Source organism: Rhinolophus sinicus, chromosome 5, assembly GCF_057876585.1.
Source record: "Rhinolophus sinicus isolate RSI-liver-muscle chromosome 5, RSI-T2T, whole genome shotgun sequence".
NCBI lineage: Eukaryota > Metazoa > Chordata > Mammalia > Chiroptera > Rhinolophidae > Rhinolophus > Rhinolophus sinicus.
The window spans coordinates 35,256,958-35,278,515 of NC_142505.1; the positions used below are offsets into that span (position 1 = coordinate 35,256,958).

Genomic DNA, 21,558 nt, shown 5'->3' on the forward strand with positions numbered 1-21,558 from the left:
TATCTTCTCCTATTTGGTAAATAACCTGATTTTTTATTTTGCTTTTTTATTTTTTTTAAATAAAGTTGACATTCAATATTATTTTATATAAGTTTAAGGTGTACGCATAGTGGTTAGACATTTATTAATATGTAACTTATGCGGTGATCCCCTTAATTAGTCTAGTGCCCACCTGGTATTATACATAGTTGTTGCAATATTATTGACTGTATTCTCTATGCTGTACTTTACATCCTCTTGACTCTTCTGTAACTACCAATTTGTATTTCTTAATCCCATTACCTTTTTCACCCACTCCTCCAACCCTCCTCCCCTCTGGCAACCCTCAGTTTGTTCTCTGTATCTATGAGTCTGTTTCTGTTTTGCTTGGTAGTATATTTTTTCTTTAGAGTCCACATATAAGTGAGATCATATGGTATTTGTCTGTCTCAGTGTGACTTATTTCACTTAGCATAATACCCTCTAGATCAATTCATGTTGCAAATGGTAAGATTTCATTCTCTTTGCTGAGTAATATTTCATTGTATACTCATATGTGTACCACTTCTTTTTATCCGATTGTCTGTTGACAGGCACTTAGGTTGCTTCCATATTTTGGCTATTGTAAATAGTGCTCCAGTGAACATAGAGGTGCATATATCTTTTCAAATTAGTGTTTTGGATTTCTTCAGATAAATATGCAGAAGTAGAATTGCTGGGTCATAAGGTAGTTCTATTTTTATTTTTTTGAGGAACCTCCAAACTGTTATCCATAGTGGCTGCACCAATTTGGAGTCCCACAAACAGTGCATGAGGGTTCCCTTTTCCCCACATCCTTGCCAACGCATTGTGGTGTTAACTTGCATTTCTCTGATGATTAGTGACTTTGAATATCTTTTCATATGTCTGTTGGCCATCTGAAGGTCCTCTTTGGAGAAATGTCTATTCAGGTGCTCTGCCCATTTCTTAATTGGATTGTTTGTTTTTTTGGTGTTGCGTTGTTTGAGTTCTTTGTAAATTTTGGATATTAACCACTTACCAGATGTATCATTGGCAAATATTTTCTCCCATTCAGTAGGCTGTCTTTTCATTTTGTTAGTGGTTTCCTTTTCTGTGCAAAACCTTTTTAGTTTGATGTACCCATTTGTTTATTTTTTCATGTGTTTCCCTTGTCCAAGATTATATCAGAAAAATTTTACTAAGAGCAGTGTCAGAGAGTTTACTGCCTATGTTTTCTTCTGTGTTTTAGTTTTATGGTTTTAGATCTTACATCTAAGTCTTTAATCCATTTTGAATTTATTTTTATATATGGAGTAAGAAGGTGGTCCAGTTTCATTTTTTGCATGTATCCGTCCAGTTTCCCCAGCACCATTTATTGAATAGGCTGTCTTTACTCCACTGTATATTCTTGCCTCCTTTGCCATAGATTAAATGACCATATAGGTATGGGTTTATTCCTGGGCTCTCTATTCTGTTCCATTGACCTATGTGTCTCTTTTTATGGCAGTACCATGCTGTTTTGATTACTATAGCTTTTGCAGTATAGTTTGATATTAGGTATTGTGATACGTCTAATTTTGCTCTTTTCTTTTTTGTGAATATTTTGCTATTCAGGGTCTTTTGTGGTTCCATATAAATTTTAAGATTATTTGTTCTATTTCTATAAAAAATGCCATTGGCATTTTGACAGGAGTTGCATTGAATCCATAGATGCTCTGGGTAGTATGGACATTTTAAGGATGTTAATTCTTCCTATCCATGAGCATGGTATATGCTTCCATTTATTTGTATCTTCTTTTTCAGTGCTTTATAGTTTTCTGAGTACAGATCTTTTCCCTCCTTGGTTAAATTTATTCCTAGGTACTTTGGGGGTTTTTTGATGTAATTGTAAATGAGATTGTTTTCTTAATTTCTCTTTCTGATATTTCATTATGTAAAAATGATTTCTGAATATTAATTTTGTATCCTGCTACTTTACTGAATTCATTTATCAATTCTAATTTGTTTTGGTGGAATCTTTGGGGATCTCTATATATAGTATCATGTCATCTTCAAATAATGACAGTTTTACTTCTTCCTTTCCAATTTGGATGCCTTTTATTTATTTTTCTTGTCTGATTGCTGTAGCTAGGACTTCCAGTCCTATGTTGAACAAAAGTATTGAAAGTTGGCATCCTCGTCATGTTCTTGATGTTAAGGAGAATGCTTTTAGTTTTTCCCCATGGGGTATAATTTTAGCTGTGGGTTTGTTGTATATGGCCTTTATTATGTTAAGGTATGGGTTCCCTCTGTTCCCACTTTGCTGAGAGTTTTAATTATGAATGAGTGCTGGATTTTGTCAAATTCTTTTTCTGCATTTATTGATATGTTCCTTTGATTTTTATCTTTCATTTTATGTGGTGTTTCACGTTAATTGATTTGCAGATATTGAACCAGTCTTACATCTCAGGAATAAATCCTACTTGATCATTGTATGTGATCTTTTTAATGTATTGCTGAATTTGGTTTGCTAATATTTTGTTGAGGATTTTTGCATCTATGATAATGTCTCTGGTTTTGGAATCAGGGTAATGATGGCTTTGTAAAATGAGTTTGGTAGCTTTCTCTACTCTTGAATTTTTTGGAATAGTTTGAGAAGGATGGGTTTTAATTCTTCTTTGAATGTTTGATAAAATTCACCTGTGAAGCCATCCAGTGCAGGACTTTTGTCTGTTGAGAGTGTTTTGATTACTGATTTGATTTCATTTGTAGTAATCACTCTGATCAGATTTTCTGTTTCTCTTTTATTCAGTCTTGGAAGATTGTATGTTTCTAGGAATTTATCCATTTCTTCCTGATTGCCCAATTTGTTGGCATACAATTGTCTGTAATATTTTCTTATAATCCTTTGTATTTCTGTGGTGTCAACTGTTACTTCTCCTCTTTCATTTCTGATTTTATTTGAGTCCTCTCCTTGTTTCTTGATGATGCAGGTTAAAGGCAAAAAACCTGATTTTAAAATTGGCAAAGGACTTGAAAAGACATTTCTCCAAAGAAGATAAAATGTCTAACAAGCATATGAAAAGATGTTTAACATCACAAAATAAATAGAGGAATGCAAATAAAAACCACAATGAGGTATCATCTCACACCTATTAAAATGCCTATTATTAAACAAAACAAAACAAAACAGGAAACAAGTGTTGGTGAGGATGTGGAGAAATTGGATCACTTATGCACTGTTGGTGGGAATGTAAAATGGTACAGCCACTATGGAAAATAATATGGAGTGTTCTCAAAAAAATTAAAAATGGAACCACTTCTGAGTGTATATTCAAAAGAATTGAAAACAGAATTTCAAAGAGATATTTGCATTTCCATGTTCATTGCGGCATTATTCACAACAGCTAAGAGGCGAAAACAACCTAAATATCTATCAGCAGATGAATGGATAAAGAAAATGTGGTATATACATACAATGGAAAATTATTTAGCCTTTTTTTTTTTAAAAAGGAAATTCTGTCACATGCAACAACATGGATAAACATTGAGGATAGTATGCTAAGTGAAATAAGCCAGTCACAAAAAGACAAATACTGTATGATTCCACTTATATGAGGTCTCTAAAGTAGCCAAACTCATAGAGATAGAAAGAAAAATGATGGTTGCCAGAGACTGGGCTGGGCTGGGCTGGGGTGGGGGGTGTTTGGTGGGTGTAGAGTTTCAGTCATGCAGGATTGGGGAGCTGGGATCTGGGAATCTGTATCACAACAACGTGCAAGTGGTTGACGGTATTGTACTGTACATTTGGAAATTGTTGGGAGGATGAATTTTATGTGGTTTTTTTTTTAACCACAAAAAGAAAAGGAAGCTGGGTAGCTTTATTAATATCAGACAAAATAGTTTTTATAGCATAAAATATTGCTAGGGAATAATAAAAGGATCAATTCAGGATATAACAATTGTGAATGTTTATGAACCTAATAACATACCTTCAAAATGCATAAAGCAAAATCTGATAGAACATCAAAGATAAATTCACAATTATAGTTGTAGATTTCCATGTACTGCTGTCAATAATGAATAAGTAGAGAAAAATTAAATAAGGATGTAGAACACTTGAACAACACTATCAAGCAACATTACCTAATTGATTTTATGTTACACAACTGACAACAGGAAAATACACATTCTTTTAACATGTACACAGAATATTTGCCAAGATAGACCATATTCAAATCTCATATAACAAATCTCAATAAATTGTAAATATTCAGCTCATTAAGTTTCTTCTCTGACCATAATGGGATTAAGTTAGAAATAATAACAGATCTGTGAAAAATTCCTAGATATTTGATAACTAAATAATACTTCTAAATAACCCATGTGTCAGAGAGGAAATCAAAATGAAAATCAGGATGTATATTATACTGAATGAAATGAAAACACAACATATCAGAGTTTGTGGGATATTGCTAAAGATGTATTTAAAAAGTGAGTTTAGCAAGGTTAGAGATAAGGGCTCAATATACAAAAATATTTCTATATACTAGAAACAAATACTTGGAAATTAAATGGTATTTTTTAAATACCATTTATAATACCACCCCAAAATGTTAAATACTTAGAGGTGAATCTGACAAAAGATTCGCAAGACCTGTACACTAAAAATAGCAAATCACTGCTGAGAGAAATTAAAGAAGATCTATATAAATGGAGAGATATGTCTTCTTTATGGGTGGGAAGAAGACTTGACATTGTTAAGATGTCAGTTCTTCATTTGCTTGACTCTTAGAACCATACATAGTAATGTTTCGCATACTTTCGCTTCAATAAATAAATAAGGAATTAAAATCAACGAGGACCTGTAAGAAAGAAACCTAAAATAGAATATAAACAGTAACAAATGAACTGAACTATATCACACATGAATAACATAGCCACATTAAATAGGATAAAGTAAGAAAAGGAAAGCACTAACCTAACTTACCTTGGAAAACAGTATTTTAATTGGACAAAAGGAACTGTAATTAAATACTGTACTCTAGTTAGTAACTTTATTTCTCAATGGGTTGTGGGTTGGCAATTCTGTTCAAGTTACAAAGAAAATGGGGAAGGCTCTGATGATGAGCCTTGGGGTATTGGATTGAAATCTGAGTTATCTGTATGATTGCATAGTTTTTAATATGTAGAGATAGTTGTAGAAAAAATATAAGTATGTGTGTTTGTGTAGATAGTATATATACACATATTCCTGGTTCTGCCTGCTAAGAGGACCCAGGAATAATGACACCCTAATAGTAATGAGCACACCAGGCATCGAGATTTGGTTTCTAAATACCATTCTACAATAAAAGAAACCAGGGCTATTTGGACAAAAAGTTGATTCTAGGGCTGGAGCAAGGAAATTGTAAGATGTACCTGGACCATCTTGTGATCCAGAAACTATGGAAGTACTCACAAAAGGATGGCCATGTCAAGAGAACACAGGAGCCAACCTGATAGAGTTCCCAGTGGCCAAAGCTATTATCATTTTGAGCAACAAAATAAATAATGATAGTATTGAATTATAACCCATAAAATAAAATTAATACTCATGAGTCTATGCTGATATAAATTGAACAAATAAATACAAGGGAGAGAAGGGACAGCTAGCTCTTCATTACAGAAGAATTATAGTTAATAAACGTAGAAGGAATTAGAGAAATACAGAATCACTATTAGGTAAACACCACAATATAAATGTCACAGTCAAGTTCCACCAATGGCTGTCAAAATCAGTGGGCAAAAGTTTGCGCAGAAACATGTTATTGGCAGAGTCTCTAAGTGTCTCCCCCACTATATTTATCAATTATTGAGGGAAAATAATAAAACTTTTTGATGACGAACTCAGAAGACACCACTTCAACCAAGTGTGTTCAGAGTTAACACCACAAGATATAAGACATATCGTCATCACATACTCCTTGTATGACTGAAAAGGATACGACCTCACTTCTATTGTCTACCTGCTGAAAGTATATAACTTTAATCATGAAAGAACATCAGACAAAACCACAGAGAGAGACATTCTACAGACTAACTGACCAGACTCATTAAGTTTCAAAATCATGAAATACAAGGAAAGACTGAGAAACTGTCACAAATTGGGAGAGACCGATGAGACACAAGAACTCTAAATGCACTGTAGGATCCTGAAACAGAAAAAGAAAAAGACATTAGGGGGAAAACTGGTAAAATTTGAATAAGGTTTGTAGGTTAGTATTGTATCAGTGTTCAATTCCTAGTTTTGATAATTGTACTATGGTTTGTAAGTTGTTACCATTATGGGAAGCTGGGGAGACAATTTCTCTGCAATATTTTTGCAACTTTTCTACAGGACCGAAATTATTTCCAAATAAAAAGTTAAAGGTCCATTGGTTTTAGATTGTGTTGGAAGGGATGTATAGATACCTGCTCTGAAGAACCAACAGAGAGATAACTGATGTCTGTCCATTGATGAGTAACCAATTAATAAATTATATTTATGTTAGCGTTGCTGTTGCCTCTGGTTATTAAATTATCTCTAATAGGTTCTCTAGGCTTATTCATAGTGCTTTAAAAATCTAATTAGAACATAAGGTTTTAATATTTTTATAGTCTCCCATGAGAACAAGATATTAGATTTTAAAATAAAAAAGAATTGTAAATTGAGAACAGATTTATCCACACAATTATTTCAATGGACATTAGCTGGCTCACACAACATAGACAGATTTCAAACTACTTGGCTACATGGCTATTTTTCCCCCAAAATTTCCCATGTCTCTAGGTTAAGAACGAATCATTCTAGTTGGCTTGTGTCTATCATCCTTTCTGTGAAAATTTCACTTAGCAACCCCTACCAAGAACTGTGGGATAAATTTCCCTAACATTTCCTTGATGTGTTAGAATTACAGTACATTGGATTCACAGAATACCAAATAATAGCTAAATTAAAATTTCAACTTTTTATTGAAATGTACTGTGCATATTGAAGAGCACACATAAGTATACTTGTGATAAAATTTGAATTTAATAAAGTATTAATTAAATTTTAAGTGCATTATTTAATATTCTACAATAGCAAGTTTGCTCACCTGGCAACTTTTTCCACCGGAAGGAAAAATTTCTGTGGGTATGTTAGTGGGTTTCTTGGTATGTTTAGTTTTGATTTTGTTTTTTTTTTCAGGATGTGGTAGATACACACCCTGGCCTCACGTTCCTGAAAGACGCTCCAGAATTCCACTCTCGCTACATCACCACGGTAGGCTGAGTCCGCTTTTTTCTTAATATAACTCCAGAAATCTCCTTTTTATTACTATCTGGTGGCCATGGTTTCCCATCTTCATGCAAAAGGTAACATGGGGTATAATAATTAAGTAGAAGGAAGGTCCAATGAAGTTGAATTGATTAATTTATATGTGTTTCCCTTCTTAGAGTGTATGTACCCAGTGCTTAAGAGGAAATTAAAGTCATTCTGTCTGGTCCTGGGAGGTATACCTTTTGCTATGTCATAAATATTGATACCCAGTTGATCTTTAGCATTTGCAAATAATACTGGAAAGAATTCTCAACAACCTTTCCCAGAAAAAGATGTGTCTGTAGTACTTCAAAGTTAGAAGTAGAAATGATAGTAAGAAATAGCTTGTGTGTCATCAGAAAACAAATCGTGTAAGAATTTAACATAATCACAACCTCTGTTCTGTGAGGTCCTTTGTCATTCCCTGTTTCTCATGTACAGCCTCACTGGATCAGTCACAGGCAAGGCATGAATGAGGAGTGAGAGCACACAGGCCTGCAGTGCACACTGCAGCCTCTTGTCTTGGGAGGAATTCCAAAGCTGAGCCCCAGGCACAGCCACATTCACAGCCACACTCCAGAGCAATGGCCCTTACCTCTGGCTCCGATCCCCCAGTACATAGGTCAGTCTCCTCTGAGGAAGGCCTTCTCATTCTTAGGGTACTTTTTTTGGCCATGGATTTATTGGGTTCTACCAAGTTACAGAATACAACCATTTTTATTTTCTCCTGTAGGAACTTCATTCTTTGCTTTTAGGTTGGTTCTCTGTGTTCATAAATCTTTATAAGACTTTATTTGAGCCAAAAGGTGTCAATGTCATCTAAGACCATCTCAGAAGTTATTATTGCCTATGAACCACAAGACTATACTAAATTACCTCCACCTCAATCACCCAGGCCCGTCACCCTCGTTTCTTACTTGGATTACTTCTAATTGGTCTCCCTGCTTACACCCTCAGTCTAGTCTCCACAAGGTAGAGTTATCCTTTGAAAATGTAAGTCAGATCATATCACTCCTCTGCTCAACCCTCCAGTGGTTTCGCATCTCACTCGGAATAAAAGCCAAAGCTCTTGCCAAGACTCTCCATAATCCCCCAACCCTCACATCCCCTGCTCGCTGATCTTACCTCCTACCATCCTGCCCCTTGCGCTCTGCTTCAGCCACAGTGGCCTCCTCACTGTTGCTGGAACAGACCAAACCCAACTTCTGCCTCGGGTACATTATTCTTGCTCTTTCCTCTGCCTAGAACACTCCTCCTGCAGATTTCCAAATGACTCACTCTCTCACTTTATCCAGATGCTCAAATACTGCTTTATTAGTGAGGCCTTCCCTGATGACGCAGGCCGTCTTCCCCCTTCTTCTCCTGCTGCCCCTCCCCCTACACGCTATTCCTTTGTTCTGTTTCATTTTTCTTCTTAGGACTTATACCATCTGATACTTAACATTTCTGTTTGCTTATTTTCCATCTCCTTGTCTATAATATACACTCCATGAGAGCAGGGGCTTTGTCGGTATTTTTTACTGTCGTATCTCCAATACCTAGAATAGTGCCTAGTACATAATAGATACACAGTAAATATTCATTGAGTGAATAAGTGAAAGTATTCATGTTTAAGAATTCTACACATTAACTCTGGCTTCAATCTCAAAGGGTATTGGGGATTCTGATTGTTGACTGTTTATAATCTCAGGGCATATTAATAGCATAATTTAGAATCTTAAGAGTTGGATAAGATCTTAGAGAGAATCTAGTCCAACCTTTTCTACCAATTCAGAAAATGCTCTCTCTGGAGGAACATTTTACTGAAATTTATTCTTAGAAAAGATGTTGAAGAACAAGATTGTAAAATAGAGATACACTTTCTTTCTTTACACTTTCTAGTTTGGTGCTTAAATGATGGTCTGTGGTCATCTAGAAAGTGGTCCCCAGGAACTTTTATGATATCAGAGTGAAAAGCCACAAAACAGTTTTGTTCACATATAATTCACGTTTTCCAAGAAATTCTGTTATGTTAATTGTTGACCAGAAAGAGCTACATTGGTCAATTAACAGGCTACAGTTAATTATCTTTGCAGACATATTTTCATGGAATTTGCATATTATTTACATTTTTAAATTTATACTTTATTAGTATTATGCTGCTTTAGCCCAAGTTCACAAAAATGAATCCATTACTCAGAGGTAATCATTAAATATAAAATGCTTGTAATGAAATAATGATAACAGAGCAGCTCAAAATAGCATCATAACATAAGTAGTAAACAAGATCCAAATATAGAATGTGAATGTGTATGTATGGAGGTAAGTGTATCTGCTGTTGTGATAATCTCATACTACCATCCAAAAAAAGAAAAGTGCCAATAAAAAGTATTACAGTGAATATCTGGAAACAGAATTTTATTGGACTGGTTATCTGCTCTCCCAGTGCCTTTTCAATTAGGAAATTTGGTCAAATAATGGTGTGAAGTCATTCAAACTTTTGCATTACTTCAGAGTACGGTGAGTTTTTCTAGAACAAATACAAAATAAGATTTATAGTATGAAGTTCATTATGTTGTTAAAGGCACAGAAGTGGACAAATTAGAGAGGCATCATTCTAAACCCTGCTCGTGCCAGACAGATAAGATCACACTATTTCCAATATACTTACAAAGATCAGCCTCAGAATTAATGACAAATATCTCAGAAAAAGCAAAATTAATTTCTTACTACCCTATTGAATATTACATAATGTCAGTGACATACATGTAAAACAATTAACATATTTTGTTTGCATGCTGAAATTATTCAGTTATTTCACTTTACTGTTGGAAGAAACTGCTGACACAGAGTATGACTCAAATGCATATTAGCTTATGTGTGGCACATATATGATGAAAACTTGGGCAACTTGTGTTTTCTATTGATCACTGAAAACCTATGCTATAGAAAAAGACTTTTTGTTTGTTTAATTATTTCATCAGCTGTTTTTAGACTGGTAAACAGAACACCAACTAGGCATACAGCAAATAGGACATCACTACCCAAATAAGGAATTGCACCTAACATCACTCCATATTCTTCATTTCCAGAGAAGAGTTGTCAATTGAGAAATAAACCTCTTGATATTGAATGAAAATGAAAATTGGAAATACCAGCAAATTGTAGCCCTTGAGTTTGCAGTTTTTCATGTCATGAAAAGAAATTGCCAGTGAATAAAAGCTCTGCTTATCCTAACTGGTATATGCTGACTTTTGAGGGAAGAGGTGCTCACATTAGTTTTTAAAATCAGTGATGAGATTGAAACTACTTCTGTATGACATCAGTGCTGTCAGTAAAGATATGTCTGTGGCTTGCTAAGATGGTGTCTTAGTGATGTATGCAGTGTCTTAATTGGCCTGAATCCATCACTTCAGGCTGAAATGCCAGGAATTTCATTGTTGAGGACAAGGTACTAATATTTCCTGAGATGACTAACCTGTGGTGGAGACTGCTCATCACTAACAGCTGCTTAACTCTTTCTCCTTGAGAACTTTTCCCCTTAATAGAGAAAGAACTGATTTTTATTAGATTTTTTTTAAGTCCAATTCTACAGAAGACCATGAAGAAATACTTTTCAGAGCCATATTAACCAGTGTATCAGGAATCATTCACCACTCCCTGCCAAGTAGAAGAGCCACGCTTTCGGCATTTGAGTATGTTCATTTGCATTCAAGTCATCCACAGTGATCGATCTCTCTGTAATTTCTGTGTCTGCATTCGATCCACTTGTCAAAAACTAACTGACAGATCCACTAAACACTTACTTCCATTCCTGGTGACTTGTAATTGTGAATTAGAGGTTTCTAATTCAGTAGATAACAAAGGAAAATAAAGGAAACAGACTTATGATTCAAATTGTCTATCAAGTTGACTAGAGAGTCCCTTGGTCAAAATTCATTCCTCTCGCTGGAAGTAAACAATTATTGTTATTATTAATTTTTAAATTTTGTTCTCTATATATTTTTTAATGTGCTGAATTTCTTTTTTGTTTACCTAAAAGTGGTAGGCCATACTTAGGGCGGGGAATAGAATGTAGAACCAGCAGCTAAATGCTCTCACCACTAGATGGTGCCCCTATCTTGGTAAGCTAAAATGCTGAATCAGTAACATGGAAACCAATAAATGTGCTGATGAAGTGGAGCCACTAAATAAGGAGATTTAGACTATAGAAAAATGGAATACAGGTACTTTTTTTTTTTAAATTATTTGTTTTGAAGGTTAGCAGAGGCTAAAACACGAAATGCTTAACAGTCATAACATTTGCATATTTAAAAAAATTGTGCCCAAAACAAAAAAACGAGCAAGAAAATGAAATAAGCAAAAATACAAATCAAGGTTTTATAATTTTAAGTGTAACACAGTACTTCCATACGTAATATATAATATTTGAGGATATATAAATATAAAATTTAGATAGATAGGAAACTTAGACTTTAAGATAAATTTATATTCAAAATCAATAAATAAAGACAAAAATCTAATGCTCAATAAGAAAAATTTGGTGTAATAATATGTATTGAAATTGACTTTAATTTGAGAGTGAGGACATGGAACTATGATAAATGATATTCTTAATGTTCTTAATTTTATATATATATATATATTTAAAATATATATGTGTGTGTGTATATATATATATATATATATATATATATATATATATATATATAAAATTTCCACAGTAAAAGCCCTTTTTTAGATGAACTTATGCCATGCTAGTGCTAAGAAGATAGTATTGAGTAAGACACATTCTCTGCCCTGAAACACCTCAGAGTCTGAGTGATCGGGGCCCGTAGTGAAATTAGACACCAGATAGTGTCAGCTCCCAGGCTAATGCAGGAATCCTGCCAACTTCTACCTAAATAATTGTGGTGAGAAGAAACCTTCCATCTTCGTACAACCCAATGCTTCCTAGAGCTAATTTTAGGAAACTCCTCCTTCTACTGAAGCACTTCAGTATAAGGGCATTTTTATCCAGTAGTTCCAGTTCTGCCCTCTGGTACAACACAGAAAAGTCAGTTTCTTCTTCTACCTGATGATAGCCATTCAGATCATAGTCACATCCTCACTCAGTCTTGTTTTTTTCCTTGAGAGTAAATATTACGCCTGTATGTACACCTGAGATTTGGAAGTGATAATAAAACACCGAAGTGCAGGAGGGAAAAAAAAAGGGTAAATGTTACCACATTAGTAGTTATCTTTCACAATAATTTTGAATATATTTGCCCTTCCTGTTTTATGCTTTCTGCATATTTTATATGCAATCTGGAAATCATACACGACAATCAATACTGCATTATGTGAAATACTAATTAGAGACCTTCCTTGGGTTGACATCCATCTGCTATTCAAAACTGAATAGAGTTATTCAACTATCTATGAAGGCAACCTATACAAGTATGTCTCTATCACAAATGTAACACAAAAATCTTTGTTACATAACTTTCAAACTTCATTAATTTATCAAGCAATTTTCCAAAGAAGATATACAGATGGCCAACAGATACATGAAAAGAAGCTCAATTTCACTAATCATCAGGGAAATGCAGATCAAAACAACAATGATATATCACCTTATACCTGTTAGAATGGCTATTATTTAAAAGACAAGATATAACAAGTGTTGGTGAGGATGTGGAGAAAAGGGAACCCTTGTGCACTATTGGTGGGAATGTAAACGGGTATAACCACTATGGAACACAGTTTGCCGATTGCTCAAAAAATTAAAAAAAGCACCACCATATGATCCACCGATTCCACTTCTTTTTTTCTTATATCATTTTTGCTTATTTTTTGCTTATTTCATTTTCAAAGAAAATGAAAACACTAACTCAAAAAGATATATGCACCGCATGTTAATTGCAACATTATTTACAATAGCCAAGATAAATAAGTGCCTATCAGTGGATGAATGGACAAAGAAAACTCCATATAATGGAATATTATGCAGCCATTAAAAAGAATGAAATCTTGCTATTTGAGACAACATTGATGAACCTTGAGGGCATTATGCTGAGTGAAATAAGTCAGACTGAGAAAGACAAATACTGTATGATCTCACTTATATGTAGAATCTTAAAAAACAAAATAAAAACCAAACTCAGATTGGTGAGGCAAGGCGGGCGATGGAGGGGGAGGGAGAAATGGGTGAAGGGAGTCAGAATGTACAAACTACCAGTTATAAACTAAATAAGTTCTGGGGATGTGATGTACAGCATAGCGAATACAGTTAATACTATATTGCATATTTGAAAGTTGCTAAGAGTGAATCTCATAAGTTCTCATCACAAGGAAAAAATTCTGTAACTATGTATGGTGGCAGATGTTAAGCAGACTTAACTGTGGTGATCATTTCACAATATATACAAATACTGAATTGTTATGTTGTATACCCGAAATTAATATATGAGTACTGTATGTCAGTTATACCTCAGTTTTAAAAAAATTATCAAGCAGTTATTAACCATCTGATACATGCAGAGCACCACATCAGGCACTGGGACGCAAGTCAGGAATGACCTGGTTTCACAGAGTTTGGAGGTGATGATGGACAGGTGGTGAACATCATCCGTGTTCAGCATATAACCACAGGATGACGGAAGGAGACCTAGGTGACAGCAGGAACACAGAAGACAGAGTTCTACCTCAAGCCCTGTTCTGGGGCGTCCTATGGAGTTGGCAGTTGAGCTAGATTCTGAAGGGTCGGAAGGAGTTAGCACTGATAGCAGGGGTAGGCTGAGGAATGCCGGGCAGCAGAAGTCTGGATCTTCATCCTGAGGCTATTTTTTCCCTGTTCTTTTTGAGAGTCACTCTGTTTGCTAAAGATTCCAGAAGCAGAATGGTGGTTTGGTCCCTCATTAGGCCTACTCTTTGGACAGATGTCCAAATGTGTCCCCTTTTTTGTTTTCTTGCACTAAAATAGCTTTTTAAAAGATTCTAACCTCTTCCATGATAAAACCACCAAGGACACCAAGACATAGATTGTCTAATATCTATGTTATTAGACAATCAAAATCAAAACCAAGTACCAAAAAGCTGCTTAAATTGTTCTTCCAACCACTGCTTCCTTTTGGAGGAAAAACAAAAACCAAACCTGATAGATCAAAAGGAAATTCAATGCATGGGAAGAACCCCAGGTAAACTTGTTAAGAATGCACTGTGGCCTCCTACCTCCTGGATTGCAGCCATTCTTCCTTTTCCAATTCTCCCTACAGCACAGCACACACATCTTCAATCTCGGACATATTTGCTAATATTCCTCCTCTCCCATCCTGTTCAGGGCTTTCTCCATAGTTTCACATCTGTTAAAGTCGTTAAAACATTAGATAGCAACAAAATTGTTCATGCCCAAATAAGGACTTGGGATATCAATTATTCCATATGCATTTGAGTTTCTAGAGAGAGTCTGGAAGACTAAAGGTCTTCAAGACGCCAATGAATAAGGCTATAATAACCAGAATAATGCCCTCTTGACTCATACCATGTTGGCAGCCATTCTTCTGACCTATTAAATGTTAAGCCACCCAGCATATATTTCCCACCTCATTTACCTTCCCAAAGCATCCAGCCCAGTAAGCACTACTTGAATCAGATCAGTCATCACTGTATAAAATGAAAGGTAAGCAAGGAAAGTGACATGTAGGCAGCTGGAAAATGCAGACTTGTGAGCAGAGCATATATTTTTATTATTCTTAGAATGATCGGGTCAGATGCAAACTATATGGTTTAGATTTTTAAAATAGATTGTTAGTTTTTGCTAGAAATGACATTTGACATAATCAAAAAGCCAAAACTTATCTTGATTCAAAGTATATTCATAAGATGGCCTTTGGTAAAGTAATAGATATCTTTAATGTTTTTATTTGGTTTTGTTTTCCTTTTGGAACCAGGTTATTCAGAGAATATTCTACACAGTCAACAGATCTTGGAGTGGAAAAATTACTTCAACAGAGATAAGAAAAAGCAATTTTTTGCAAGTATGTCTCTCATTGGAATTCTTGTATAAGGAGCAATTTAAATATTCTTACTTCCTTTAACAAATATTGGAGTGCTTATTACATGCAAAGCTCTGTCACTACTTTCAGTCATTAAACATTTTATCAGATACCTCGGACATGCTGGGGGGAACAAAGATGAATAACAAGGGATTTTTGCATCAAGACTTGCACTATGGAGCAAGAGAGAAAGTGCAGAGCCATACCTGACTTGAAAAATTCCACAGAAATGTGTAATAAATATGCAGAGAAGGCTTTACAGAAGGATCAGCATGTGATCTTGACCTTGAAGATACCATGAGTTTACCAAGATAAAAAAAAAAATTAGAAGAATAGGGGATTCCAGATAGAGGAAGCAGTACAGTGTTTAAGCCAAGACCCAGAAGCGCGCAAGTGTCATATTGAGGAGCTTCAGAACAGTCTGAAGTGGCCAAGGGCTCCACAGACAGTGACAAGTGATAAGGCCTGAGGGGTGAGATGGGACCAGGTTGGGAAGGGCCTTGCAAACGAAATAGAGAAATTTCCACTTGATCCATTCAGCAATGACTCTTTGTCCAGTTCCTGCTGGAGAAAAGTACTGAAAATTCCTTTCTGTAAAAGTACATTTCATTCAATTATTTTATTTGTTTTATGAGAGAAAAAGTATTGGCCACTAGTGGGAGCCTTTTACCGAGATAATCTTCATGCTGGTTGTTCAAGCTTCTATTAATCTAAAGAAGTACAATTGTTCATACTTGAAAGGAAATGAAATATTTTAAATGAATTATGCTAAATGAAGTTTAGGTTAATAAGACAACCTTATTTACTCTTTATTTTTTCCCTGTGTTTATCTGGGGCAAAGTAATGAAGACCTGGCAAAATTAGCAGCCCATAATAGATACATAAACTTTTAAAATTCTAAAATGAACAGCAATCATCAGTCATTATTAATGTTTAGTGAACACCTGGTGCCTGCCTGGGCTCTCAGTAGGTAATATGGGATGGGTTGAAATGGCAGTAATTCCATAAAAGAGGCCTTACACCTTGAGAAGGATAATAATCCTTCGCATTCCTGAAGCACTTTAGAGTTTATAGTTTCTGGATCATTATTATAGTCCATATTTTCTTTTTACTGATGATAAAATTTGAGGCCCAGATGTGATTGAACGACTTGGATAAGATCAAACAGCAAGTAAGTGGCTGAACTGGAAATAGACCCCAAGTTTTGCTTCCTAGAGCATGATTTATTTTCCCCTCTATTTTCGTCCCTATCCCTCTCCTTAGTCCTCTTAGTACATGAATATATGCTCATAAAACATTCAAATAACTTGACTATATCTAGAATAATAATCTGAAGTCACTATCTCTTCATCCTGCCATTTCACTCTTTTACCTAGAGGTATTATCTATGGTTTTATTTCCTTGTTTGTGTGTGTGTGTGTGTGTGTGTGTTTGTGTGTAGTTTTATATGGCTACTTTTTTTAGTTTTTTTGTGTAATATATGAGATCACACTAATTATTCTGTTGACTTTACTTAATAATCTGTCTTGACGTTCTTTTCATTCCCATTCAAATAAATCTATCTCATTCTTTTAACTACTATATCATCTATGGCATGGCTGTACTGTCTGTAATTAATTACATGTTTCTCTGTTGATGGTATTCAAGTCATTTTCATATTTTCCCTATTACAGTGATGCAATAAACATCCTTACAAGAATTTATCTGGACTAGATAGACTACTGGAGGGAAAATCCAGAAATTATTAATCTGTTTCATTTTATGAAAATGAGAGCTCCTTGCTTCTCAGGATTTGTTTTATTGTACATATTCTGCTTTATATACATTAAAGAGCATTTTATAAAACAACACTACAAGCAAGTTTGGAAAACAAGGAAAATCATATTTTATCACCCTAACACAACTAATATCATTGTGTGTGTCCTTCTAGTCTCGTTCATATACATGTTTGGAATTTACTGTTTTACATAGTTCTTAGTGTGTACAATCTTATATTCTGTATTTTGCACTTACCACATCATGGTTTTCTTTTGTTTCTATGTAGACTATAATATTTACTGGCTGCATAACCTTCCATTGAGTAGTTTTCCCATATTTTAATAATTCATGTTTTCAATTTGCTAAAGCATTTTGGTTTCCCAGTATTTACATTTTAGAAAATATTTTTTATCCAAGTAATACATTTGCATAATGAAATAGTCACCTTTGTCCCTTAATGTTTTTTTACCTTGAATTCCATTTTATTTTCCAATAACATTGACATGTTTTCTTTCTATTAAAATTTAGCTAGTATATGTTAGTCCATCTTTTGTTTTTTAACATTTCCTTTTAAATTTTATTTTAGACTCATTTCTGCTGGACAGCATATACCTAGATCTCTTTTTTTGATTTGGTTTTTATATCAATCTGCAAATCATTTAATAGGGAGATTTAACTCATCTTTATTGTGATTGTTGATATATCTGGTATTATTTCTGTCATTTCATTTTGTTTTCTCTATTTCCTAAGTTTCCTTATGGTTTCTCTTATCTTTATTTCTGAATCTTTTTTTTTTTTTTAATTAAAGTATATTGGGGTAACAATGGTTAGTATAGTTACTACATAGGTTTCAGGTGTATAATTCTGTAATACGTCATCTGTATATCACATTGTGTGTTCACCCATAGTCAGTTCTCCTTCTGTCACCCTGCAGCCGCTATGGAAGGTAGTGTGGAGATTCCTCAAAAAATTAAGAATAGAATTACCATATGACCTAGCAATCCCTCTCCTGGGTATCTACCCAAAAAATCTGAAAATATTTATATGTAAAGATATACATGCTCTGATGATCATTGCAGCTTTATTTACTGTGGCCAAGACATGGAAACAACCAGTGTCCTTCAATCGTTGATTGGATAAAGATGTGGTATATATACACAATGGAATAGTATTCTGCCATAAGAAAAGATGAAATAGTGCCATTTGCGACAACATGGATGGAACTTGAGATTATTATGCTAAGTGAAATAAGTCAGAAAGAAAAAGTTGAGAACTATATGATTTCACTGATATGTGGGCTATAAAACTGAAAACAACAAAGGAACAAGACAAACAAAGAAACAAAAACTCATAGGCACAGACAATAGTTCAGTGGTTACCAGAGGGTAAGGGGGGAGGAGGGTGGTAGATGAGGGTAAAAGGGATCTTTCTGAATCTTTCATTTCTGAAAATGCCTTCATTTATCTGCCCACTTATATGATAATTTTGGTGATTATAAGAATTCTGGTTTCAAAGTCATTATTTCTGGTGGTTTCCTAGGGGTGCACAGTGAGTCAGGGGAGACCTAGGTTCACTTCCAGCTTAGGGCCCTGCAGCTTTACCCCCCATGTTTCTATGCAAGGCCACCACATGTCATCACAGTGGTGTACATAAATCACATTTATGGTAAACTTCATTTCATCACAAAACCAAACCCTATATGTGGATGCCCACTCTTCATAATAGAATAAATGCTCACTCTTCATAACTTTGAAAAGTTAAAAGCAGTGTCAATTTATTGCCAGGTAATTAAACCTATGGTCGAATTGTTCTATGCTTGCTAGTTTGGGGGCTCTGGTAGGCCATCCCATTGGTGATGGTCCTTCCCTTTTCCTGCTTTTAAATCCTCCACAGCATTTAACCCTTTGCTAAGCATATTACAGAACTTATAAATGCTCATAGATTGATCAGTTAAATAAAGGAAAGATGAGGTTGCCTATTAAAGTTCTTGGTTTGATACCAAAATCAAAATTTTTAATTAAATTTAAAATAAAAACTTACTAGATTCTGTATAATGGCCAAAGTTGGGTTTTCATAATTTGAAAATAAATTTCCTTCTATTCATACCTTTTCAGACGTTAGCACTTTTGGAAGAAGAGGAAGATATAAACCAAATCACAGATTACTTCTCCTATGAACATTTCTACGTTATTTATTGTAAATTCTGGGAACTAGATAGTGATCATGACCTGTACATCAGCCAGGCTGATTTGTCTCGATACAACGACCAGGGTGAGTATTTCTATGTTAAGACTTAACTACTTTGAAGAGGCAAGACTTATATAAGTTGTCCCCAAACATTATGGGGACTTCCCATTTCTTAAATTCTATACTTAATCAGGGCCAAGAATTTTTAAGTGGGAATGGGTGAAGATACTAATATTTTATTTAGAAGCCAAGTATAGGAGAAGGGGTTTGGAGGAAGTAAGCAACTAGAGTCTTAGTTTTGATGAATTTGCAGCCTTTATAGTGGTGTTTATTTTCTCATGATGAATAAGATCCACACGTATGAAAAGTTTATTTGAAAGAGAATGTGTATACACCTTTATAAACTTCTTATTTTATAGTATTTATACATAGCCAAGGATGGAAATAATATTTCTAACATGACAGTGTTTTCAAGGACTCATAAAAACTTACTTTTTGGAATTTAGTTCCAGAAAAGATATTTGCTTTGCAGATGAATTTTGTGTGGTTTCTTTTGTCAGAAAACAAAATAATACATATCACATGGTATTACCCTTTTTGCTTCATTTTTGCCAGTAGTAAACTTAGAACCTGTTACCTGCTGATTCAATATTTTTAACCAAGCACCAAGATACATTGATTCATTCTTCTTTCATAAAATTGTCCCTGTTCTATTCTTAAATGTCTTCTCAGGCACTGTTGATTTTTTTATATCAGCCTTTTTAGCCTTTTAGATGTAGCACAGTACAAATCTTAAATAAATGCATTGAATTTCACTTCTCCTATTTGGCATATTTGTGACTAGCACCTCTTAAGAAAAGTTTCATTCTATATGATGTTAAGTTTCATAGAACTTTCATATTTAAGAAACAGAGTTCTACCTCTCATATTCTCAGTTGCCAACCAGGCACCAAGAGGAAATACTCAAATGTACTTATTTGATAAGCATTTTAGTACTATATCTGCTTTTCTTCAAGTATTCATAACCTTCCTGTCACCAAAATAGCAAAAAGATAGAGATAGGGGTATCAGGTCAGCCTTTTTACTATGCACCTTCTAATTGCCAGTGGCCAGATCATCTGTATAATACGAGCCAGCCTCTAGAGATCCAGCAAAGCCCTATGAGCTCTAAAGCACCCTCTCTGGCTGACATAACCATACTTCTCATTAAGTCCCCAAATGTTATATGTCCACACATAGCAGCTCATTAGAGGCATGTTAACGGGATGAAGTCCAGAAAAGCCGGCAACTAGGCCTGCATTATGAGGGGGCCACTGAAACTACATAACTGCCCACTCACCAACCTGTGCTCAATAGGAAAACATGATCTTCAGTTTTAGGAGGCTAAACCTTCCAAATCTAAAAAAGACTTTCAAAAAGACTTTAGCTTTGGAATTAAATGTCCTTGCCTTTCCTACACAGCCTCTCTTTTTCTGTCTACTACAAATTATTAACCCCATAAACCAACGCTCAGCAAAGGTGATTACATAAGCTTTGCTATGTGGCCAGACATGCTGTACTGACACCCAAAGTCCCAACATTCTTTAGCCAAACTAATTTACCTTTATGTTGACTATATATTTAACTTTATGCAGAAGTGTTAAGATGCTGATAGCTGCTAACTCTCTAAAGACCTTATCACGGGTTCTGAAATTTTAGTGTTCATGTCACTGTCTGGGATACTTGTTAAAAGAACAGCTTCCTGTCCTCACCACATCCCTAGGTCTGAAACCTACTGTCATCTTTTTTAAACTAATGCCTTTGGTTATTTTGAACCCACAATGAAGTACACTGCTATAGATTCTCTAAGATCTATCATCAAAAGCAACATACCACCTTAAGATATAATTGTCTCTCGCACCTGAAACTAATATAAAATAATATTGAATGTCAACTGTAATTGAAAAAAAGAAAAAAATGTGTAATTGTCTCTCTTTGAATAAAATTTACTGATGGAATTTCTAAAAATTATACATCATGTTATGTCCTGGACTTTTATAAAAGAGAATATAAGAAATGTATGTTTTGGTATGTTTTATAAAATTCCACTTGAAAGCATTCTTCATTATTTTACTCTGCGTACCTTATATTAGGTGCTGATGATCAGTTCCCCCTTGAACTGAATGCTAGGGTAACATTTGTCTTGTTTTAGAGGAAAAGTTGTCTTATTTGATAACAAGAACAATACAACTTCTATACATTTTTGTCTATACATTTTAGTTGTCAGGATGTGCAGGAAGGAACTAACTTGGCCTTCAACTGTATTAATACGTCCCAGCT

The 21,558-nt window shown here is 34.7% G+C and overlaps 1 protein-coding gene across 3 annotated transcripts in view; it reads left to right on the top strand.

The window, feature by feature from the left end:
• PPP2R3A (protein phosphatase 2 regulatory subunit B''alpha) overlaps window positions 1-21,558 on the top strand; it is a 121,623-nt gene that overhangs the window by 56,204 nt on the left and 43,861 nt on the right. For 2 of the 3 annotated variants that reach the window (XM_074312883.2, XM_019748005.3), the window contains 3 exons: window positions 7,169-7,243; window positions 15,190-15,276; window positions 19,167-19,323. In XM_074312883.2, the coding sequence (XP_074168984.1) occupies window positions 7,169-7,243; window positions 15,190-15,276; window positions 19,167-19,323 (319 nt within the window). The remainder of the gene's footprint in view (window positions 1-7,168; window positions 7,244-15,189; window positions 15,277-19,166; window positions 19,324-21,558) is intronic. The other variant, XM_074312885.2, reaches the window with a different exon arrangement.